A 26,285-nucleotide genomic window follows, 5' to 3' on the forward strand; every position below is an offset into this window, starting at 1 on the left:
AGAAACCATGTTATTAAATTGATGCTGTGAAAAAATTATGTGGCATCAATATCTTAAAGCATTGAAATAAATGGTAACAACTATGGTTGCTTTCAAATTTAACAGGTATCATCTCTTGGGATCAAAATATTGAACTAAACTAACTGACTTTATTTTTTTGTCACAAACAGCAATGGGCTATTTCAACATTTTGTCTTCTAGAAAAGGTAAACATATTTTGAAATAATCAGGACCCCATGAATCTTTATACATGTATTACAAACTGTTCCTTACATCATGAATTCTATGATATGCTTCAGCACGGCAGACATAAGCTCGTATATAGGTGGGATCCACTTTAATGGCAGCAGAGAACTTCCTTATGGCACTGAAAACAAAAAAATGGCATGGTTTCTGAATCAGTCAAAGAATGCACTTCATAAATAAAAACACTTATGCAATTTCTTACTGATTGGGTTTGCCATTCATCTGAGTTTGATGTAAATATATAATGCAATAAAAATATGTTGTTCTTATAATTATACATAAATTTTGTACCAGAATACTAGAATACTGTCACATCTTACCTATTTCTAATGTCATATTTTGTAAGTTTTATCATTCTTAGACACCATAACTAATAAAATAAAAAAAAAATAAATAAAATAAATAAATGATTTATGATTAAGAGAAATTGCCTTCTTTGGCTTTAAAATCCAGAAAAGTATACCTTAAAGAAAGTCCCTACTTACTTCTGTACGTTGTCCAGCTGTGTCATATAGATGAGCCCCAGGTTGACGTGGGCACTAGCGATGTCCTTGTCCAGTTTCAGGACAGTCTCAAAGTCTGGGATGGCATCTTCTGGCCTATATAATAATATAACACATGGAAATAATAGGTCTATAAAATACCGGGTATAACACATGGAAATTATAGGTCTATACTATAATATAATGGCAGTCATAGAAAGGTGCAATAATATAACATTTCTTCATTTCAACCTAGTAAAATCTTTGTCTGTGTCATATTATTAGAGATTGAACCGGGTATTTTTTGAAAAGTATTTAATTCTTTTGATGCATTTTCTACACTCAATTCTACTTACTTCAAAATTAATTTTATAATATTTCATTATTATATGAATCATTTTATATACTTAGAAAAACACTAACAAAATAGTCAACATATATTGCCCTCATTTTTCCCTTCTCAGGCATTCAATATGTAGCATATCTCTGAAAAAAAATCAGAGCTTCTACCAAAATAAGACAGTAAAATTAAAAACAAGATTGCCAAGTACCTTCCAGTTGAGTTATAGAGAATGCCTCGATGGAAATATGCCATCACATTGGAGTCCCCATCATCCAGTATAATAGACACACTCAGGTCTTGGAGAGCTTTCTTTGGTTGCAGCCTGGAAGACAGTTCAGTGGTTAAAATGTACTTGTAACTAAATCTAAGGGCCAATAATGTACATTAGACATTTAAAAAGCAATATAATTTTTTCCTGGAAATTTCAACAATTGCCCTGTATATTCTATGCAATACAAATTATGATCTATAAACCCATCTATTCAAGTTTATGTTTGACAATCACAAAGTTAACTTATTAAAACAATTATTTGAGAATTTTTCAAATATTTTCCTCTCTAGAACTCATGACAGATCTAACCATATTTTAATGAACAACACGCTAGCCCTTGCCCCAAACATTTTCAAGACGTCAGACAGAGTATAGAGAAGGGACCCCTTACTTTCTGAGAAGGCATCCCCTATGATAATGTGCCACACTGTTATTGGGATCCAGATGAATGGCTGCACTGAGGTCTTCTATGGCTGGGGTCCATTGAGACATTTTGGCAAAGGCGCGTCCACGATATGTCCTGGCCTCTGCATTGTTTGGTTCCACCTTAAGTAGGTCTGTAAAGTCGTTTATACAAGGCTGCCAGTTTCTGAAATTAAAAATGGATATTTAAAATGAAATATCTATATGAAATAGTCAAATTATCAATGGTATACAATATTATGAATCAGAAGGGTCTCCCAAAGGCCTGAGAATTCAGTACCATCAATCTATTAAATTAAAAAAAAAATCAAGTTTCAAAATTTTAACATCTACTAATAACAATCAATCTATGGAAATATACTAATAACAGTGCATCACAAGCTTTAGGATTATGGATACTTACTGACTATTGAAATAATAGAGTCCATGTTTGAACAAGGCTTCAGTCTTCTCTGGAGCCAGTCTGGTAGCAATGGCATAATCTTCCAATGCTAGACGCATCTCTCCACTCTAAAACATACAGACAGCAGAACTGAGCTTTTTTTGCCCCTTATTTACAATACATACATAGATGCATATGTATATGTGTTGTAGATGTGTCGTACATAAGCATATACCCAATCAACTATGTACTCTACTACTTCTTCATACACACACTTGCATGTACATGAACCCTAATACGTGAGAAAACACACTTCCAATACTTGTTACCTTTTCATACATCTCTGCCCTCCTGTAGTAAGCCTCATGGTCATTGGGATCAAGCTTTATAGCCTGATTGAAATTGACTATCGCCATGGTTACATCACCAGACTCTCGGTAAATTTCAGCTCTGTAATATACCAGAAATTTAATTTGGTAAAATACCATATAATTTGTTTTTTACAAGATGGAATAATATATGAAAAATGCAAATATTCTTGAACAGCACATTTCACAAGGAATACTAGCATCCATCTCTCACCTTGACCTGTAAGCCCCAGCATGCTGCTTGCTGTGCCGCAACAGGAAGTTGAGATCTTCCAGTGCATCATTTTTCTTCCCCTTCAATAAATGCAGCAGGTGCCTGTGCCAGTAAGCATCCAGTAACATAGGCTCTAAGGCTATAGCTCTGTCCAGGTCCTCCAGGCCCAACTTAATCTGACCAAGCTGAAAATGTAATGTATAGACTTAGTATTTGTCACATATTGCACTATGCTCATGTTGGCTGCCCAAAAATGTCATTACAGCTGTTTTTAGATGAGGGCATGGCATTACCTAAAATATATTTTTGGATGTCCAAAGTCCTCACAGTGATAAAATTTCACTCAATTTCTTTAAGACTGCCAATAACACACACACAAAAAATAAATTAATTAAATAATGAATAAATTATTTTTGTAAATAATGAAGAAAGCTTATTTTTTAAATTTTAATGACTGACTTAACAACACATATTCCTCACCTTCCTATATATGGCCCCCCTCCTGCAGAGATCAAAGGCAGTGGGAGTTGGGCTCTGGCTTATAAGCTCACTTAATTTCTCAACTTCATCCTGGAGCAGCTGAAAATAGAAGAACAAGGATGTAAAAAGATTGTTTCAATTATTTATTGGTTAGTATTGTATGACAAGAATATACCATGCTTACTAATTATAAACTTTTAAATCCACACATAAAAAACAACAAAATTTTGCTTCTCAAAAAAAGAAAAAAAATCACATTATAATATTAAATTCAAAATATTGTCACACATTGTTTAGCATACTGTACACTGGACTTACCAAAATAGCTTCTGCATTTTCTTCAGTATCTGCCAGTGGTTCAATTTCATCAATCACCTCAGAGATGTGGGTGCTTACAACACTGGCATGCCTGGCAGGAGTAGAAAATAAATATGTAAATAAATAAGACTAATACCTATCTTGACTACTTGACAAGAACAGGCACAAAATATAATGGTAGTCTTAAAGAATTGAGTGTATAAGTGAAGGTTCCACAAAAGTAAATATATTTCAGTCAAAAATAAATTACATGAAACAGCTTTAACTTTTCAATATGTAATTTTCAAAAAAGTCTGATTTAAAATGTCCCACTCACCCCTTAGAGCGTACACTTCTGTCTGTGGTGCTGGACATGGCACTCATGGCTCTAGCCTCATCCTCATCTCTCTCACTCTGTGTGGGCGGAAATACCTCATCAAACCAAGCATTCCAGATATCTCGAGTCCATTCTCTTTCATCTTCTCCACTAGGAAAAACAGTAAGATCAATACCATGAAAAGGTGCAGTTTGATTCTCTTTGTCTTTTTGTTTTGCAAAAGATGGCAATATAATCATTTTTATGTTCACTTATTCTCTGCTCCGAAGTATATAAAAATGTTTACTTTTTTCAGTTTTTATGTTTTCTCCTCTAAAATAATTTCAGATTTATCACAAGCATGTTGATTGGTACTGATTCTCAGGACCTAATAAATAATTCTCAATACTTTTTTTCAATTGAAATTATGAATCTGAAACTTTTAAGTCAATTCCTTCATATGAATCAGCAAAATCAAAATTAAGGAACTACTTTGAACTTACTTGTATCCTCTTTTTTCAGCAAAGGAATCAAAATCCAGTATATCTGGTATACTTCTTCTGTGCTTGTTTTTCACATGCCTAAAAGTCAAAGCATGAAAATATTGATTGGTTTGGTTAAGTAGTGGAAAATGCAACATTTAACATAGAGCCTTTCTTTTTTAATGTTTTTTTCCACCTGGTACACAATCCAATATAATTACACATGGTTCTTCACTTAGTGAAATCTTTTTTTTTTTTTTTTTCGTTTTACAACAATTACACTGAGCGGTATAAAACAGACACAAATCTCAGAAGAACATTATAACATAAAAGAAAAGGAACATTTCTGAAATCTATAACACAAGTTCCTAAATATATACCTAAATTCAGTTATACTGCAATGGGTGCCAGGCTGATAAAAAAACTGTATTACTAAGAACTTGTATCACAGTAACAATATTTTTGTCATATGAAATAAATTTTATTTATATCAAATAATTTAAGAATAGTGGCATTATTTGTCTTCAGCAGAGAATCTCCTTCTTCCATATTTACATAAAACTATATCTCAGTAACAACTCACTGAGGCACTCGTAGCAGCCTCTCTACTGGCACATTGACTTTGGGCAGTGATTCTGTTCTCTCCAGTTTTCCAGGAGGCATGGCCAGGAACCTCTCTATCTCCTCCAGTCTGGCCATGTCCAGGGGCACCATCTTCTTCTTCTTTCTAAACACAATACAAATGACTTATAAGTCTAAAATCTACATTCAAATTTTTATACAAGCAATTAAGATGGCAAAAATAGTATCACAAAACCACAGATTAATGGTTATTTCAATAAATGAAAGAAAAAAATCCATAAATGTCAGACCAAATTTTAAAATGTCACCACAGAAAAATTCAACAATCAAAACAATATCAACTATATAACTTTACTATGAACTAAACAGTAATCTCTTTCACAATGATATCCACATGAAATAGACATCTATATCTATTAAAATATCTGAAATATAATGAAATTTCAAAACCTTATCCCAGATGTCCAACTTGATTTATTCAATTAAGAGCAAGTTATAAAATTCAAGATAAAAACAGCTGCTATAATAAATATTGCCTCTCACCTTTTTGGGTACATGACATATTTTCTCCCCGCTTCCAAGGCCTCTTCAGCAAGAGTGGGCTTGTCATCATATTCTGAGGGAAAAAATATGTGCACTGATAAATATGCATTCCTGATGTACCATTAAATAATTCATAATCAACATATTGTTTATTTATAGAAAGTTATTATAATCATTATTATTATTAGAAGTGGCTGTAGAAGTAGCAGTTGTAGTGAATATAAACTAAAACAAAACACAAGATTTTACAATAATGACTGATAAAAAAATTTCACTTCATTTTTAAATCAAAATTTCATCAACATCATCTGAGTTTCTAAAAATTGTTTCAATTTCAAAACTTCTAGCAACAACCAACTTTTTTGCAGCTATATGCTAATCAGATCACACAGTGTCCCTACCCTGTTTTCTGGTGTATACCCTCTGCTCTGTGGTGGGACTTCTTGTCCTTGCAACACCAGTCTTGGCGCCCGACTCCTAGAATACATAATACGTAGAAAGACTCAGTTACACACATATAAACAATATGTAAAATAAAACATTTTTAATACACCTCTGAAAGGGCCCAGCAAGAAAGGGAAAATTTGTACCTTTATAATGAGGTAAAAAAAAAAAAATAAAAAAAAATCCTAGATTTCGTTATATATTAGTAATAAGCAGGCCATGATAACGTTAATAAGCCTAATGTTTTTATTCTACTGTAACAATACTGTTACAGTAACACATGTTATCTTTGTAAATAATTTAGTTATATCACTTGTCTAGATTAAAAATCATCAAAAAGCATCCACATACACTCTCAATAACTTCTTCTGGCAGTTGTTGAACTGGTGTTTTCTTGCCAAGTTTTGCTTCTTTGATCTGTTTCATTTGTTTTGTAATCTAAAAAGAAGAGAAAATATATTGTTAAAACAAAATAAATAAATAAATATGCCTTATTATCAATTCAATAAAATGTGTAAAACTGTATGTATTTGCAAGTGTGTGTGCATGCACATGTATGCAGTGTTGCATCTATTTGTGATGTTTTCTTATCATCTACTTAATTATTAAATATCTACCTGTATATGCAAGCGCATATCTCTATGTACATGATGTACATGCATGCCTTTGTGTTATATTTCCTAGTGACCTACATCAACACATGTGCACAGATGCATTCAAAACCATGCTTATATACATGCACATGTGAGAATATGTGCGTGTGCATGTATATGGTCGACATTTCCTACTCACCTCATCCATAGCTGTACTGAAATCTTGAGGTATAAACAGGAAGTCCTCATCATCCCCATAGAGATTGGGCATAGAATTTGTCCTCCTATACAAATAAAAGAGCAGGGGGAAAGTGGAAAAAAGATGTGAATTTCATAATAAGACAAATACATGTTTTTGTGAGTTTGTTAAAGATCTGAACGATCATGATCATTTTCTGGGGCAAGAAAATAATGGAAGTCTGGATCTCATTTATTTTTCTTATTGCAACAGAAATCTACTGCATATCAAGAGCAAGGCTGGTACATGTTCAGGTAATGAATCAGAACCAATTAATACTGGATAAAATAAATAATTAAAATTAGCATTTCTTCAAAATTTCAGCCATGTTCACAATAACAATCTGTATATAAAAATAATATATGTGAGTGCCACAGAATAAGTTTAGCTTTTACTTTAAACATCATGAAACAAAAGACAAAACTTAATGTACCTTGGCTTTGGGAACACTGGAAATATCTCATCATCAGTTAGAAATTTGGGAGTTTTATCTTCTTCTTCTAAAAAAAACAAAAAAATCAATTACAATTACTGACACACACATATGCAGTCATGCATGTATTCAAACACCAGTACACACACACACTAAGTTAGGTCAATAAACTCCCAAAAAGAATGATAGAATGAAATTATGATTTCAACTACTAACTATATTTTCCTAATTTTTTTTTAATTTTCAAAGGGAACTTGAAATTTTCAGCTTGTAATTTGTAAAGTTAATTGAGATTATGATGGAATGTGCCACATAAAAACAAATCATCATCATCATCATCATCATCATCATTATTATTATTATTATTGCTCTTACCAGCTGGTTTCACCGTGGGCTGGAAGAAGAAACTGCTTCCAGAGCTGGCTGTGGTCAGTGTGGCCAGACTGTCTGTCTTGACCAGTGTCTGCGGAGACTCGGCCTGGGTCTCTCCCTGTTCCCTGGCCCTCTCTGCCTCCCTGTCCTCCTCCTCTGCCTTCTCCAGCACTGCCCTCATCAGCTTAGTGATGTCTGCCGCAGAGTCATGTCTTCTCTGCAGGACTCTGTAAGAGAAAATTTGAGGAGTAAATTTTCTCTTTATGAGTCAGAATAAACATTTAGTCCGATGTTCTATTTGACATATTAAAAATTATTTTTCTTTTGTTTTTTAAACAGAGTCAATTATACCTACATTGCCAATGTTTTTCTTTTAACAATACAAACTTACTGACTGACATTATAATCAATGATAAAAAAGATAATTAAAAAAGATAATAAAAATGCAGCTTACAATATTCAATAAATCTTTTATATAATTCAACAGGTAGAATTTGACATGTACCACCTCCCGCTCAGGCAAGGTCTATAAGACACAGACTTAATCATATCTCCATCTTCAGATTTTTGACAACCAAGGTCATTTCAACCACAGGCCCTGTAAAGTCCAGCCCTTAAGCTTGTTTACTTGATTTAAACTACAAGTGGACATAATATCAAATCATCCACCTTATATCTGGACCCACCTCTCTTTAGCAAGTCTATCTTCTGGATCCGTGTCATCCCAAATACTCTCCTCCTCCATATCTTCTTCTTCCTCCGAGTCATGCATCTGGGAAGCCTCCTCCTGCTCCATAAGAGCAGCACTGTGGTAGTTAGCAAACAGGTGCTCCTGGACTTTGGCCGGAGGGACGTCCATCTTGGGTGGAGCAGGGGTCCAGTAGAGGCGAGACTCGTCACTCTTGATTGGCATTTGGGCACCGGAGATAAATAGGTCTGATTCATCAAACTGAAAGTGAAATCAAGTTTTGAGATAAGCAATATCAATATTTCTGCAGCTGCAGATTTTTATTTTACAATGACTATGACAAACCAGGTATAATGCTAACAATACTTGAATTATTTTAAAGCTGAGACTGTTCCTAGGGCCTGGGTCATTACACTGGTGAAAAACAATTATTAACAAAGCCACAATTTCATGGAACATCAGCAATCAAAACTGTTTATGTCTTGATCATCAGTCTCAAAGGCAATATTTTGTTTAGTATTAATTTTTTAGCCCATGATAGTAATTTCAGTGACTTACATATTCAGACTTGGTTATTCTGTCTTTATATATTCCACAATCAAAATTATCAAGACAGATTAATGACAGCAATATACAGTCTGTGAAGTTACTCTATACCCACCACTTGCTGAGCTCTAGCCTGCCATGCCTCAAAGGAGTCTGGGTCTCCCTGCTGGGACTGTCCCCCCAGGGTGAGCAGGCCAGAGGGCTGGGCTTGGGCCCTGAAGTGGCCCTGTGACTCCTGGCCCTGAGCAGCTGCCTGGTATGCCTCCTCAAGAATTCTCTGTGCAGCTGCGGACTGTTCTCGTTCCATGTGGTCCCTCTCCCTGGCGCGGTCTGCCAAGAGGACTGCGGTGTCGAATGAGCTTGGCTTGATAGAGCTCTGGGAACGGCTGTGGTACTGGAGGTAGAAAGTAGACATTGTAACGTCTATTAAAATACCCTTGGGTTCTGCTTGAAGAAAAAAAATTGGTCTTCACTTTTATATTTAGAATTTGGTTTAATTCAGTTCAATATAAACTCATAGTAGTCTGCTTAAATAAAGTATTGGTCTAAGACATAAAGTGATGTCTTTTTTTTTTTTTACAAAATAGGCACAGCAATTGTACTGTTTCTCATTAATCTGGGGCCAAAGGATATTGAATCTTAGTTCTGCTTTAAATGCTGACAAAATTATACATAACAGTACAAGTTTTATTTTCCTTAACTTATACAGTCACTTTAACAGCCAGTTTTACAGCAGAGAAAGCTTTAAGGTGCTCTTTCAAACCTAGCGTAATGTTCACACAGATGAACATAAAAAAAGGAAGCCCTCACAGCAATAAATTGAACACAGATTTCTTTAAAAAGTGTAAAAAGTGAACTGCGTGTCATTATTTCCCCATAAAACACATCTGCTGTGTGGTGCTTTAATTAGCAAAACCATAAAATACACTGTATACTAGCTTTCAGTGGTGCTGCTGTAATTCTCTCAGGAACTGGGACACAATCCAATGCCACATAAGTGAGAACAAATGCATGTGTATATGCGTATCTTTTGAATGTATGCTTGCAGATTCATATCTTATATACCAACATATCCACTGGTGCAGTTGTCTGTATACAATACTTGGCTTCACTATGAGGGCATGCATGCATACTGTGCATATAACCAGCAGTTCATCAGCAAACATGTTTTACACCAATGTAAGTGGGGATGTGTGTGTGTGTGTGTGTGTGTGTGTGTGTGTGTATTTGCATGCATGTGTGAGCATGAATGCATGCATATGCGTTGACACATCAGTATATGCTTCCATCAGTGTGTTCTAATGACAGCATGTCTACTTGCAGTAACCTGTGCATGTGTGTGTACCCTTACCTCCAGTGGTATAGCTGGCAGCATCCCATACTTAGCTGGAGTGTGATACTTCCTGCCCACACCCCTCAGGTGCTCTGGGAGCTGAATATCCTCCCGCGTGGTACAGAAATGGTGGATATTCTTACTCAAATCCCGACCCGTGGATGGCTCCTCCTCCTTCTGTGCAACAGGTGCCCATGATGAGAGGAAGGACACAGCAGAGGGCTGGGTAGAGACCTTGGTGTCTGTCTTCCCCAGGGTTGCCTTCTCTTGGCGTGGCTGGAGGGCGGAGGGTTGACCCTCGATGCTCACTATGTCCTCGTGGGTGACTGTGGGAGGTAACAGGAGATCTTCATAGGCCTGGAATGAGATAATAATAATAATAATAATAATAATAACATCAACAACAACAAGAACAACTACAACAACAACAACAACAACAACAGTAAAAATCCATTCAGCTAACATATGAAATATACATCTGAAACTGATCTCTGTCACAAGGTCTTAAAATTAAAGCCCATTGGTTAAAAGCATGTTTAACATAGAAATACTATAAATTTCTGACAAACATTAAAATTATTAGTAATAATTAAAACTTGAACCCTCTGACAGGATAATTTTTAAAAATATCTTAATCCCCTTTATCAAAACTTTATACTCTGTTCAGAGCAGTGCCATATTGAAGGAAAAAATCCTCACAAATTGCAAACACATTTCTTATTTGAACATCTTATTTTAATTCTCTTTTTTAAAGATTCATGATTTTCAGTTACTAATATAACTTTCTATTTGATGGAAAATCAATTTTGACAAGAAAGGACAAATACTGGATCTTACAATGATCAGTGGCAGAATTATAACAAACTTGTTTAATTTATTTATGAAGCAGTGGTAAAAAGCCTGCATAAATAGACAAACACTTAATATGCTAGTATGGAAGCTCTTCCTACACACTAATGCCATCATTATGTTACTCTGTATGTGTACCAGTGTATGCCTTTCCCCTATTCTTTTTCTAACCTCAGAACATTTACCCGAGATAAATATTTAATATATGATATAGTGCTCCCACTTCCTGAATGCTGGGTTTGATACAAAAAGTGACACCAAGCAGTCTTTAACATTTTCATTTAACTCAACACAGTGGCAAAGGATAGGCTTCACTTTCTATCTCTTCATTAATTAAGCAAATAAGATATTCATCAGCATTAAAAACAACCCATATCTTTGTTAATTAATACCACTACTCACTAATTTAATAACAAAACTGCTTCATTACCTCTAATGGTAAAAGAAACCATGCCACAATAATAGCTTTTTGTACAGACAGTCTTCCATAACAGCCAAAATTCTCAAGAAGTTTTTTTTTTTATTAATGTGGACCTCTAAACCCCTTTTAATTTAAGTAGTTCCAACTTGAGAAATGGCATAGAATCAAAATCAAATTTTTATTTGGAGTGAACAACTTTTGAAATATCCCCCCCAAACACCCTGCCTACAGGCCTTGGGCAAAGCAATAAATGTTTAAACAAAAAAAAAATCTCTTAAATGTGTAAAACATTGACAGTTTAGAACATTTAAGTATTCTTAAGCATGCCTGGTAAAGGAAGAAATATGGACTTGAACACTTTGAAGTGACTACCACCTGACCAATATTCCTATAATTTTCACATTTAATCCCTCGTACCCTTATTCCCGTGTATAAATCAAGGAAGTCACAGAGTACACTGGCAATTGTTTGAGTACAGAATGCCATGTTAATCTGAATTGTGAACAAAGGATTCATGTACATACATGGTATACAGTAAGTGCACAGAGGGCAAGGCAATAACCAGAGAGAGAGAGAGAGAGAGAGAGAGAGAGAGAGAGAGAGAGAGAGAGAGAGAGAGAGAGAGAGAGAGAGAGAGAGAGAGAGAGAGAGAGAGAGAGAGAGAGAGAGAGAGAGAGAGAGAGAGAGAGAGAGAGAGAGAGAGAGAGAGAGAGAGAGAATATGTGAACAGACATGAAGACAGACAAAACAGACAGAAATACAAAAAATGATAGAGAAGAAAGACAACCAGAAAGGAAATTAATTTTTTTTACTAAGATTTTTTTTATCTGATGCATAATATAGGTCAAATTTATCACCAGAACAATGATGTTTTCATCCTTTTGAAAAATGTAAAAAATCTGTCCATAGATAATAATGAGTTGGTAGTCTATTATTTCAGGACAGGAAGACAGGGGAAGAGGCAGAGGGGGTAGAGGAGGGGGCAAAAGGAATGCCACTGGATTCAGTCTAACAAATTACTGGTCATTCAACTCTGTTGTTTGTTTGGTAAATTACTGTCCTTATGTGACTTTGTGTTTGCACAAGCATTTCTAAAAGAGAAAAACAAAGCTACAGTGCCATGGTCCATTTCATTTACATAAGACATTTGTTTCCAGCACTAAAATGTGACTCCATAATAGTTGTAAATAATGACAAGACAAGGTGACACATTTTGTTTAAGTGGAACAAAATGAAAACATTACATATACAGTAAATCAAGCAAATAAAACTATTAAAGGGAGAGGTTTGTTTCAATAAATAAATAAATAAATAAATAAATAAATAAATAAATCTTAAGTCAAAATTTGGACTAAAATCTTGGGCTTTAAAAATTTAGCTAAGATGCATTTCTCAAGGAGTGTAAATGCCTGCTAAATTTCAAAAAACGACCACTTTTAATTGGGCCATTTTTAATGGCTTTTTTTACTTCTTTCATGACAATAAGTATTTTTGTACTAAATTAAATAACACAACTTACATTGTGTGCCTAGTAGTAATTAGGGGGTAGAATCTAACACTTCAATATTTACATTTTAACCATGTGCTTTCTTATTTCTTTTCGAGAAGGCTATATATATATGCCACATATTTCAACAAAATAAAACTGAATAGCAAAACAATTGGTGCATCTTAATATCAAATATTTCATCAAAGAAAATGAGGTACAGCTTATTTCAACAGTGTAGACAAGCGATATCATTCAGATATCAGTAAATGATGACCCGGGGACACTCAGTGCATCACGGGACACGAAAGCAGTTAATCATATCGTCTCCGCGTATAATTCACCACAATGACAGAGTCATCTATATCTACTGCACTGAGAAAGACAGGCAGTGATTTGGCCTGGGGCAAGTTTCACAAAACTATTTTTGCCCTGAAAATTGGTCTGATCTTTTTGACCAAAAAATCTGGTTTACTTCAGTTTAAGATAAATCCTTAGTGGTTTATCTTAGAAAGTCATTAGTCTGAAATAGAGCATATGTCTCTCTTGTTATAAAACAACATATTTTATTTAATTGGTCCATTATTAACTTATGTCAGGTAAAACTAAACTAAAATTTGGTCTTTAAGTCAAGACCAATTTTTGGGTTAAAAGTTCTCCTGTGGAGCAGGGCCCTGGACACCCAAGTCAAACTGTCACCCTGTAGAAGTAGAAGTCAGTGCAAGTTCATCATGAATTTAAGTGCAGAGAGTGACTTGACACCGAGTCCTGCCATCAGCCAGTGCAACAAGGAGACTTCATAATGTGGTGGCAAACATCAATTATCAAACACAAGATCACCACGCATAATGAGCACATTGTCACATGTGACTTCTGTTCTAGAGTTCAGTCTGCATGGGGCAGATGCGTGATAACAATTACTAAATCATAATGGAGGAAATAGTGGAAAATGCCCTTCTTTACATTTGTTGCACTTTAATGAGTGATCAAAACTGAATGACAATGGCATTGTGAATGTATTAAATTATTTTGATAAAAATTCCTGAATTATGCAATTATAATATTTTGTTTTTATTTATTTTTGAATAACACAATCTTGACGTTCAGGGCCTAATGTTTGTATACTAGTACTGACATAACTGACAAGCACAGGAAAGAAGTAAAAAAAGAAGCAAATCCTGGATTTTTCTTGTCAAATAACAAATTATCCTGGATTTTTCTTGTCATCTGTCAAACAAAAACAAGGACATGCCCTCAAAAAGGGATATTTTTAAAATCATAATTTAGGGTAATTGCTACCAGTTGCATTGCTTGCTAGTTTTGCTTTTTTTTTTTTTTTGTCTCCCTCCCAATTTCACAAAAAATATCAGTTGAAATCAATCGTCATTCGAATAAGTTTTCTCAAAAACTCAACCTAATTGTAGAAAAGCATATTATGGGTTTCATTTTGATCTGATTAAAACAGTACCCATAAAGCTATTATCAAACTATCTTCCCAAACAATTTTGTTGTGCCATTTTTCATTCACAATTCATTTTGCATTCTATGTTTTGAATAACTTTTTCTATTTACCTTTTCATCAATGTTCTGCAAATTAATGTTCTTTCATCTTCAGTTCCCTTCAAGGGAATTAGTAACATTACATCAAATTACCTCTAAGATATGAGAGAAAAACTGTAAAAAAATTCATCAACATTCTTTTTCAGTGCTCAATTAGAAATTTAATGCTTTACTGTAGTAAGTTGAGATGTCTGAAAACAAAAAATTAAATCATAATCATATCTCATGAGGATGAGTTCATTTTAAAATGGAAAGGGGATTCAGGTGGTGATACTGTACTAAGACTACCAAATGAACCCTTGCAGCACTAGAAAACTCCAAACTGCACTAAGTAACACTAAAACTATGTGCAACTTGGTACAGTTATAGTGCAAACTAGTGCAACTTGGTGAAACCAGTGCCACAAAAATGTACTCAGTTTCTCCGTGTGTCACGCCATCATTCTATGTATCATACCAGCTTTTACTGGTGTAATTTAATTGAGGAGGGGCCAAAAAAGTTGCGAAGACACGCACACTCTTTGATAGGGTAACACGTCATTTTTAAAGTCACGACAGATTTGCACCCGAATTTCAAACCATGGTGAATGTCTGCATTTTTATTCTGAATAAGCATGAAGATGTTATCTGTAAGTATAATACTAGATTTTGTTTGACAATGAGATATGACTTATATATAGAAAGTCTACTATTATAACCAACATTAAACAAAAAATGTTTGGAAAAAATCTTTTTAATAGGGAATTGTTTTATTTCTACTAAAAAAAAATCAGACTTGCTAACTGCAACTTGACAGATAATGTTAACAAAATTTGTAAATATCCATACTGCAGGAATATTTCATTTCCCATCCATTGTTTCAACAAATCAAAACACTTTCAGAAAATTATGCAAGGACACTGAGAATAAAATAAATTATGTTACAGTAAAATCTTTTACTTTTATAATTATGGTCAGCACACCTGTCTATTATCATCAGAGATAATATAATATAACAGACTATGTTGACTAAACTGGTATTAAAACTTAAAGCTTACTGTACTATCAAAAGTATCAAAATTGAAGCTCACCATCCAAAATTTTAAAAGTTTTTTACAAGCTGGACTTGATTCATTAGGTAATAAAACTACAGAACCTTTTTCAGTGCACAAGACCTGATAGACACATTTATTATCAAGTCCCAGAGTGCATTAAGTAAATTACCAGTGAAAAACTCAGACAACAGAATTGATAACCCCCAGGTAAACCAATGTCACTTGGGAAATATAATCATTTTATGATTATATAATAATTAAATGCAAACACTTAAAGACGGCTCCGTCAAATTATCTTGTCACAGAACTTGATGTATAAGTAACATGGTACACGTTGTTGTGTTTGAGCAACACGCACTTCAACAATTTATCACTTGAATAAAAAATAGCCCGCTGCTGTAATAGTGGCATGCTTTTGACAAAAGACAGATTCGTGCAAACAACTAGTTTATCAGTTCGCCAAAAACACTTACTAGTGATCACTTATTATCTGTCTCTTTGTCAGAAAAAAACATGACAGTTTATCATCTCGTGTGGTCCAGTCCACTTTGTTTGCAGGTTAAAAGCTATGAAACATCAAAATAAATATTAAGAGGAAAATAGGTTTAAAAGAAAAACCCAGATATCTGAAAATGAGTACTTCTTGCTTATTTCTTCTGATAGTTTTTCCCCCTTTTTAACTATCCATTTTTCTTAAATTTTTAAAACATTTCTGAATTAATAAGACAAAATTCATAAATTCCAAAATACCTTCTTCCTCCCTTTTACTTGAAAATGTTTTATGCGCAGTTAAATATTAGGCAGTTAAATTTGTATGGCATGTAAATCAAAAAGCACAACTTATCATCCCCACAAAAGAATGGAACTGATCCACACTAAGCATACAACACCCAGGGCCTCATGATCTTTCATTATCCTAGTCAGGGGTGTCAGGTAAGATGTTCCAGCTGTATCACACAATAAGTATTGTCTGTTCCAAGGACAGCCCACAACTATGCACTCATTCACCAGGTGTACTGAACTAAGTTGACACCGGATTTAACACGCAAACACACTGCCTAACCCATTAAATGACAGCCCCTATGGGGAAACTGTGATACAGTCAAAAAAAAAAAGGAATCTATAACATTCACCTGGTGTGTAAATGGAAATGTATAACCATCTGTGTCTGAACCCTGATAGTTTCTGCATTTAGACTTTTTATGGGTTTTGCATGGTTCGATTAATTTATAGCATTTGAATTCATGGTTGGTTAGGTCTGGGATTTTTGTGTTGCTCCTTACCTTTACAGCTGATTAACTATGAATTTGCAAACACACGGGGGTCTTAAAAAGGACACCCAAAATATAAACCTACATAGGATTTGGGACAGTTTAATGAACATTTCTGTTATTTCATCTAGGTAATTGTGTAAAAAGTGCCTGGGAATTTGTTGTAAAATATATAAATCAAACCTTCCAGAAATCTATTCTAATATTTTGAAAAAAATATATATGTCCAGTGATAGTTTTTTCAATAAAATGAACACTATCTATTGGGTTTAGATTTAACAAAAGCTTACTATAAAATTATGACTGCTCTCTTAAGCACATATTAAGATAAAATTTTAAACAAAATCATTGTAAGAAGTCATTTGCACTGGCACAAAATGGTTTACCTAGCCAAGAGGCACTTTGCTTTTTTATTGGAAAACACATGTAGATTAAAACATGGATATAAAAGCAGCATGCATCTCTTAATCCCTAACCTTATCACCAGGGGAGAAAATCCTGAACATCTGCAACAGTCTTTTCTGCACTCAAGTTCGAAGAAAAAAGACAATTTATCTCGACAAACATCTTCTTTCTCAGGAAGTTCTGACAAATGTGTTTACATTTTTATCCACAGACTTCCCGAAGAAAGATGATGTAGCAAAAGATCGTTTTACTAATATATTTGATATATATTTTTATCCATGTAATGAACCTCTTTTGGAAAATGTTTCATTTTTCTGTGTTAAAGTAAACACTAACATTGATAACTTCTTTTGTCAACTGCTAAAGAGTAAATAAAATAGAATTAAAGCATGTATAAATAATTAATAATTATAATTTAACTATTCATTGATACACTATAGAATTCTTAAGATCAGAAATTTCCCTAAAATATAGACTACCATAATATTAAAACTGTCTCAACAATTAACATCGTTAGTCCTTTGTAATTAATAACTTCTAATTATGATTTCATTGTTGTTCCAAAATAGATTTTAAAAAATTGGTATTAAAGTTTAATTCTTGTATGAAACCAGCCTAGCAGCTCTCTTAATTTTTAAAATAAATTTCACTCGAAAATTCTTGTGCAAAACTGACATAGTAGCTTTCTTAATTTTAGAAGTAAATTTCACTCTCAATATTAAGTTGTTGTGTGAAACCAGCACTGCAGCTCTCTAAATGTTTAAGTTAGTTTTCTGCCTTAAATTGTGTGAAACTGGCCCAGCAACTCTTCTGGTGGTCCAAGCACAGGGAAATGGCAACTGGGTCACACAAAGATTGACACTTTCAGGAAACCACCATGATAAAGTACCAACCCCTTTAGTCAGCCGGTCATTAGGTTCATCCAAAAAGAGAGTGTTTCATAATGTTTCCCCCCCCCCTTTTTTTCAAACTTCAGTTTAGTTTCTATATTTTCTATTTTTTAATAGTTCAAAATGATGAGTTTACAAACCTTCAGTGAAGCACATAAGTTTTACAAAAATTAAGGCATGTAATCTTTGTTTAGCAAGTTACAAATATTTCATATCTATTTCATATCATATATTTCAATATGTCATTTCTTTTTGATCCACTTAAACTATGAGAGTGTAAATCCTGTTTAAATTCTTTGCTCAGGTTACTTTTTGTACAATTTAGGACCTCAGATCTAGTAGGTCCTAGTAGGTTAGTGTAATCCTAAGTTTTTTTTTCAGAATTTTTTTAGAATTTCTTCCAGATTTTTTTTGCACACATTACTTAGCTTGGCAGGTGGGTGTTAATCAAAGAAGGCCATAGCATTTCATAACTTGTATAGCATGCTCCACACTTCAAAACAGACTTCCAAAATTTATTTCACACTCTTTAAACTCTACAGTAATTTCTAGATTTTATCCTGTTCTCAAAATTATCATTTTCAAATGTACAAATGTTTACAGTCCAAGCTGTTTACACATCTGTATACCCCATTATTAATCTGTCATATAAACCTGAATATCAAGTACTTCTTTTTCACTCAAGTACCAAAATACCCTATTGTAAAGAAACTGAATATCAGGCCTGTAACCGGCAATATCAAAGGGTAGAGAAAGGACTGGGCTCTTTTTCTGAAAAAGTAGACCTTTTCACTTTTTTACCTTGGAACTTAGATCAAGTTTTGATTTATAGGGGACCTTTTACAAGACAAAAAGCAATCAGTTTCTCCCTCCCCCGACCACCTCCACTTTCAGCTACAAGTCTGAAATAATTGGTCTGTCTGTGCACCAAACAGACTGAAAGATATTGTAATACATATTCCCCCAAGGCTTTGTCCCAGACAGATCATGAAGTGTTGAATTATCAAGTGCTGAAAAGGAAAAGAGAAGATATGAATAAGTTATAGGTTTGGGTCGATGAAAGGTGAAGCACAGCACTAATCTACCAGTCAGTAACCAAAGTATGGGTTTGATAGCTACCCAGGTAGTATGACATTGAGGGATGATGGCCATTAATACACACTCTCTCTCTCTCTCTCTCTCTCTCTCTCTCTCTCACACACACACACACACACACACACACACACACACACACACACACACACACACACACACACACACACACACAGTGAGAGAAAGCTAGGACCCAAAACAATTTATCTTCTATCCTAGGAGAAAGAGAGAGAAAGAAAGAAAATGATGTAGGTATTATATAAGTCTATGGGGCAAAAGCAGGCCCCAACAAATTAATCATCATTGTCATCCTCAAAGTCATTATGTGGATGCATCTGAGAAAGTTATAAATGAGTCACTGTCTGCCGATAGATTGAAAAGTTTTGCGGCAGCTGTGTAATTTATGTCACGGGGCCCTACAAACAACAATAATATTACATTGTTGAATTAAGTTGAGCAATTTTCAAATTTGTTGAGTTGAGTGAAATTCAAATTTTTGCCATCTCTGCATGATTTTTTTTCATCTTTTTGCATTTTAAAGATAAAAAAAATGCTGCAAATTAGGCAAGCAATGCAACTTTCATTTTGGAAAAAAGTCTCTTTATGTTCTTACTGAATTCTAGAGATATCTGCATTTTCTTTGTTTTTTTCCCCTTTGTTTGTATCTAGCTATCAAAGACTCTTATATTCTAGTATACATATATCACCACGTGATGGTTCAAACAGAAATGTCCTTCAAACACATCAATTGTCAGAGATAATGGAAAGAGATAGCGAAATTTGTTTTAGGCTATAATTGTAGAACAAAGGAAATCTGTGCCAGTTTAAGAACACTAAAAAAAGATGATGTTACAGATGGAACAGTTTATATTTTTTCTCTCAGGGGTATATGGCACTGTCATCTACATTCCTCATATATAATATAATATATCACTTTTAAAATTGAGCAATGAATGATATAGGATGCTTTTGGGGTTGCAAAGTATCATGATGTCACAGAAAATCCAGTTTTTGAAAAAATTAAAATAACAACAATTTTCTATGAATAAAACCAACCAACTGTGATTACCTTTAAGTACGCAATAAGAAAGAGTTTAACACCGATTCACATTTCAAAACCTGTCATACACCCCCTCTGGATCATCCCATTTGAGAATAACACCACCTGAACCTCCTTGGCTTTGTAATGGGCATGTCCCAATTATTTCAGTGCCGTGTACTTGTTTCTGAGGTTACGTGACTATGGAGAACACTTTAAAACAAACTGCACTTGATGACCCCTTCAGGGGAATCATCAAGTGCATCCTGACGTTCAGGCACTGAAATTGCACTGGGTTTCGTACCTAAATATTGGCAACAGGACAGAAATAAAGGGAAATCCCTCTGCTATGGGTTCGATAATGCAACGGGGAAGATATCCATCATTTATTTCTACATGAGGTATGTCTGTGGTTCAACACAACTAATTTTTAGGGATCCAAACTGTCAAATTTGTGAAGGACAGTGTTAATAATAAAAAAGTCTGAAAATAATTATGATATATCTATTTCCATTGAAAGTAGTATGGGACAGAGGGGGCGGGGAGTTCACAAGACAATTGCTGAATTTGCTTTTCTAATATAAAACATTGGGGGTGGCAGGAGAGGAGGGTTCAATTTCAACAACGAGTTTTAGAATGAAATCATTTTCAAATCATTTGCAAATGGACTACAATGGGTAGACATATCAGAAAAAGTGTCTACCAGACATGAGGTGTGAGTCACTCTACTGCCATACATACAACACACCTCCACCCTGAGTCTCAAAGTACTCTGGAGACTCACCTCTCTACTATCCCCATAGCTCTGTCAGTTAGTTCCCAGTGTCCTCTGTAACCTGGGGTAACTATGTCCCTCTGCTATGTGGAACAGTCTTACAGACCTAGGCAGCACTCAGCAACATTTTAACCAAAACCATCCATAGACTAATGAGAAGTTAGAGAGTAGCTGATTTGACTGTAATAACATATCCACATCGTTTTGCAGATCATAAAGGTGTATTACTCCTTGATAACCCCCATCCACACACAAGCATGTTCACACACACACACACACACACACACACACACACACACACACACACACACACACACACACACACACACACACACACACACACACACACACACACACACACACACACACACACACACACACACACACACACACACACACACACAGAGTTCTTCATGCAGTGCTTATAGCTTAACTTAGGCCTACACGCAAACTGAATTCAATCACACCATGTAGTCCTGAACTTATTTTGTTAAAACAGAGTTAATGACAGCCCAATGTGTGAAATGCATATCCTGGTTTCATTGTACTTACCAGCAGAAACTGTCAGTGAGATCATAAAATGAGCAGTTGAGGCATGAGTAAAAATAAACATGGAAATCCCTTTAGAGAATCAAAGGACAAAAACTTATTTGAATTATTATGTCTTTTTAACAGGTAATGTTTTTTTTAGCAGGAGTTTTTGCAGGCCAAAAGATATCGCTCCAGAGGTTTGAAAATAATAAACTCTTCCATTTGCTGTATTAATGCTGACAGAAAGTTCATTACACAACATCTTAATAGGGGTGTTGAAGGTAGCAGGCCAAGAAGACACCAGAGTTTTGAGCTCAATTCCCAATATTTCAATAAGCACTGTTGATTGTTTAATGAAATCAAATGTCATTATGTCATTGTGCAACATACAATTGTTAGGTAATGACCTTTTGTAAACAATGTGCTAAATCCAATAAAGGTTATTATTATTAATTATTATTATTATTATTACTAAATGTTGGTTATAACTTCTATTTGGATTTTTGCACTAAATTTACAGCTGACAAGTTTATTCTGATCTGGGAATATAGTATTCACAATATATGACGGTACATAATAATGTATTACTAAGTACCCTCAGATGAGACTTGACTATGACAGGCACATAATGAACATTAAACTTTTATATAGCAATGTTTCACCTGGACACTCTCCCCTTAATAAGCAAGGTATTTCTTATCCAAAACCATTGAAAAATTTTTTGATCCATTAACCTGTTTTTGGAGTTTTAACTTCCTAGTCTTTATGTGACTCTCATAATGGAAACTGAGACTAAGGCTTGTGACTTACATTTCATTGTAGGAAACATTTTGAAATTTAGAAACTTAACATGGGTTTATACATTTTTTTCAACAAATTTGGACAGTGCAGTGCCTGGGAATAAGTAGAAAATTAGTGGAATTTTGCAGAAAATGTTTTGCCATAAATAGCTGTCTAGCATGCCTTGTGTACCTTTAAGCACCAGCACTGAAACACCTGTTTCCACCTGATGATTTTATTACCTAATAAATGTTACAGGGCCTATATTAATAATTGCTACAATATGATATATAAACACAGTTATATTCATTTCTAGTATGAAATTCCCCACAGGCATTTTTAAATTTGCCACACTTGAAGTGCCTCATTTGGCATATATAACTTACACCTGACACTTTAGCACTTAAAGCTAAGTATTCATAAAGTACATTGTAATACATGTGTACTCATAAAGTACATTCACAGTGGCAATAACAAAACAGGCTCCAGAGCATTCTTTGTGACACCACTGGAAGATAGCAACCACCAGAATGGTCAGTTCAGAAGAAGTTGATATCAATTATAAAGAAAGTCACCAGCCCAACAGAAGATAATTTCAATCATATGGATATAGTTACCAGCCCAGCCAAAAATTACTAGAATCATAGAAAGCCACCAGCTCCACACGTGTTTGCAGTCATCTCTATTAGAACCTCTATTATTTTTGCTTTAGGGCAAAATCCTATGTATCTAAAAATCCTGCCTTATATACTTTGTATTCATGTCAAGTTAATTTTTTTTTCCATTTCCAACAGCACAGTTAGAAGTAAATCATACATGACACTTAAACTGTAAATTGTCCCCTTCACAGATGGGTTTGGGTCATAACCTACCCTTTTGAGATCCTCAGCATACAACATAGGTCTCCCTTCCTCCTCCTCCTCCTCAGATTCCTCATCCTCCTTCATGGTGCCTGACACAGTGGTTTCCACGGTAACAGGTCGCAGGTCAGGCTTGAATTCATCTGATATTGCCTGTCCTTCCTGGAAGATGATATGTACGTCTGAAACTCGAGTAGTTTTATGTGAATAGCCTCCAACAGTGCGTGTCAAGACTATGGTATTACATGATGTTTTAAGTCCTTTTAGATTTTACACCACAGTAGTGCTCTATAAGACAGATTTACTGCTCTCGGTGTGTGTGTGTGTGTGTGTGTGTGTGTGTGTGTGTGTGTGTGTGTGTGTGTGCGTGCGCGCGTGTGTGTGAGCATGTATATGCATGCACCATGTATGTACATAGGTGGGTGCATGCGTGTATGGAAACTAGTTTATTATAGGGAGATAATAATAAAACAGAAAATTTTACAGTTTAATTTCTCAAAAACATTCCTCCAAATACAACAAAATTTCACCAAACAACAACATTGTATTGTATTGTCTCCAGTACATAACTTTTACTCAATACCATTCATAACAACCATATGGCATGCAAAAATACAATACTGAAGTTAGGCATTTCCAACCCAGTGAATAATAGCATGGGGGTACCTCTGGGATTTTCTCCATGGTTTTCCCCGCTGTGGCTGGGTCTGTCCCCGACTCTCCTGCTGCATCAGAGCTGTCTGTGGGTGCCGTGACATGAACTGCTGGGGGAGGCAGGCCTGTGACAAGAGAAAAATTATTATGTTAATATTTTGTTATTGTGCTATTATTGTGTATTTGGAGAAAAGTTTTTCACCATCTCTTATGTAGTCATGTGATCAAAGGTTCTTTGATGAAGGGTTGTGATGTCTTGCCTCATTAGTAAAAATATCTTAAGGCCCTTAAAAATTTTTTTTTGATGATAAAAAAAAATAGAAAAGAGATCATTGCAAACAGTTCATGTATACGTGTGCTGTTTAGTTTGTTTACCTATGTTCAAAGATTTAAGTTTATGACAGTTTAATCATTAAACCAAATATCAAATAGAAAAATGAGAGATACTCTTTTGTACTAGTAATTTATCAAGAGGTGCACAAAAATGCCATCATTATTAACAGTAGCAATGCATGAACTTTCATTAAACTACACAAATCATAAGAGACCAGTAATTTATTTCTGAAGGAAATTCTCAAATAAATAGTTTTTTAACAGATTTTCTGCCACCTTTCATAAATTCTGGCATTGGTGAGGAGATGTCTTCATCTGAATCCTCTGCCTTTTCCCCATCCTTTGCTGAAATGTCTGTAAGAAATGTTTAAGATAAAGCATTATCATTCAATCATTAATTAATCTACTTATTTGTTTATCTACATGTTACTCTATGACTGAATAGGATAATCACATTTTTACCAAAACTGATTTTAGTGTAATATTAAGGCATTTAAAGGAGCTGGCGAAATATCAAACATTTAAAATAAATTCTAAATAGATAAACTAGACACATATATCTGTCTATAATAAACTGCTGATACAATATAATATATAGTTTTTATTAGAAAAAGGATGTGCAAAGGTAAGCTTTAAAATCATTGTTAATAAAAAACATGTTACATTACTGTCTTAAATTACAAAATTCTTTGTATCTTTTTATCTCTCCCCAACTCCAACACTTAATAAAAGTAACAATATGCATGCTACTAGAAAGGTGCTAGGATTCTATACTATTGTGCGTAGGGAATCTAATAAGTGCAAAGTGGGGAATCAATAATACACAACATAAATTGCCAGATGCTACTTTTGCATATTTTACTGTAAAAATTTAAGTATCTACTGTCTTCAATAAATAAAATTATTTAATAAAATTAGTCATAAAATGATAAAATTAAGGAATAATTGACATTCAAGGATTATCGATATAATTTGGTCCAATATTATGTGCAATAAAATTAGACATGATGTTGGCTCGAGTTATAAACAGATTTTGAAGTAAAAACAGTGCCGCACATTAAAGTTAAATTTTACTACATATATTTATATCAAGCAGGGTGGGGAAAGAGACAGAAATTTATGAAAAGCTTGAAAATATCAAGTTACCAACACAAAAAATGTCAGGTGCAGAGGGCAGGTGTCACAAAATATCATTATATACAAATGATCTACATATAGGACATGAGCATAGCAGGCAATAAAAAAAATCACTTCCATATGGTGAACATCACACACTACAAAATCAAGGGACACCATATCTTATTATACCAGTTTTAGCTCTCTGGGCCTTTCTTGGGGCCTTCTGAGCCTCAGCGCCATCTAGGACACTTTGTACTATTAAGTCATAGGTGTCTACATGTTGTGAGGACTTGCTGCTGCGACCACCAGGTGTCTCTTCTCTCTCCACTCTCTCCCTAAAGCCTACAAATCAAGTTGGTGACCAAGAAGAGCTTACTATACTAAGAAGCATAACATAGGTATAACAAATTCAGAGGAAACTCCGAAAGTGGTGCAACTTAAGAAATGAAAACATGCAAAAAATATTGTGGCTATATACTTAGCAACAAAATAATAAAGTGGCTTGGAAAGCTCTGCAGCTGTTTAAGATATAAAGTGATAAATAATCTAAAATAAATGAGATAACAGAACAAGCATGTTCCCATTGACTAAACTGATCAGATCTAAGAGTGAATTTGGTATGCATATGAAATAAATTGCAAATAAAAATTATAATTGTGCAACAAAGAAGATCTATATAAACCTAAACAATGGAACTTAATATAATTCCTACAAGCTTAAAAATGAGAGATTTGTGTAAATAAAACTGTAAAAGCCTTCAGACATATGCAATTCTCTCTAACTGACTCTACAGAGGAGTATATTCTGTGATAAAACCTCTTTTCATACCATTCTCGTCCTCTTCTTCCTCCTTGATTGCCTCCTGGGTGGTCAGGTTTGTTGTGGCACCTGAGAGGATGAAAAATGGGAATTCTTTTCAAAAAGTAATACCAAATAAAGCAATGCTGAGTATAGAGATAGATAACATTGAGAAAGGAAAAGTAATTTTTAGGAGTATACAGCATCCTATGTCTTAATCATTAATAAAAAAAATTACATACTTCTTTTGAAGACAAAAATAATTACCTTGTTCTCATTTTACTTAAAATAATATCTATTTTTGGCTGTTCTT

The 26,285-nt window shown here is 34.4% G+C and overlaps 1 protein-coding gene across 1 annotated transcript in view; it reads right to left on the reverse strand.

Annotated features, from left to right (window-relative positions):
- LOC106177489 (uncharacterized) overlaps positions 1-26,285 on the reverse strand; it is a 38,822-nt gene that overhangs the window by 7,826 nt on the left and 4,711 nt on the right. The window contains exons 12-37 of the mRNA XM_087007873.1: positions 26,003-26,062; positions 25,364-25,516; positions 24,332-24,409; positions 23,735-23,847; positions 23,081-23,230; positions 10,095-10,433; positions 8,859-9,137; positions 8,196-8,458; positions 7,513-7,736; positions 7,138-7,204; positions 6,666-6,750; positions 6,225-6,311; positions 5,831-5,906; positions 5,430-5,502; positions 4,888-5,031; positions 4,326-4,403; positions 3,844-3,993; positions 3,528-3,618; positions 3,210-3,308; positions 2,730-2,914; positions 2,477-2,597; positions 2,169-2,275; positions 1,734-1,931; positions 1,280-1,393; positions 732-845; positions 274-367 (exon numbers count right to left, since the gene is read on the reverse strand). Coding sequence (XP_086863999.1) covers positions 274-367; positions 732-845; positions 1,280-1,393; positions 1,734-1,931; positions 2,169-2,275; positions 2,477-2,597; positions 2,730-2,914; positions 3,210-3,308; positions 3,528-3,618; positions 3,844-3,993; positions 4,326-4,403; positions 4,888-5,031; positions 5,430-5,502; positions 5,831-5,906; positions 6,225-6,311; positions 6,666-6,750; positions 7,138-7,204; positions 7,513-7,736; positions 8,196-8,458; positions 8,859-9,137; positions 10,095-10,433; positions 23,081-23,230; positions 23,735-23,847; positions 24,332-24,409; positions 25,364-25,516; positions 26,003-26,062 — 3,542 coding nt within the window. The remainder of the gene's footprint in view (positions 1-273; positions 368-731; positions 846-1,279; positions 1,394-1,733; positions 1,932-2,168; positions 2,276-2,476; positions 2,598-2,729; positions 2,915-3,209; positions 3,309-3,527; positions 3,619-3,843; positions 3,994-4,325; positions 4,404-4,887; positions 5,032-5,429; positions 5,503-5,830; positions 5,907-6,224; positions 6,312-6,665; positions 6,751-7,137; positions 7,205-7,512; positions 7,737-8,195; positions 8,459-8,858; positions 9,138-10,094; positions 10,434-23,080; positions 23,231-23,734; positions 23,848-24,331; positions 24,410-25,363; positions 25,517-26,002; positions 26,063-26,285) is intronic.

The sequence above is a fragment of the Lingula anatina genome, chromosome 3 (genome assembly GCF_051362555.1).
Source record: "Lingula anatina isolate TDL-2025a chromosome 3, LinAna3.0, whole genome shotgun sequence".
NCBI classification, from domain to species: Eukaryota; Metazoa; Brachiopoda; class Lingulata; order Lingulida; family Lingulidae; genus Lingula; species Lingula anatina.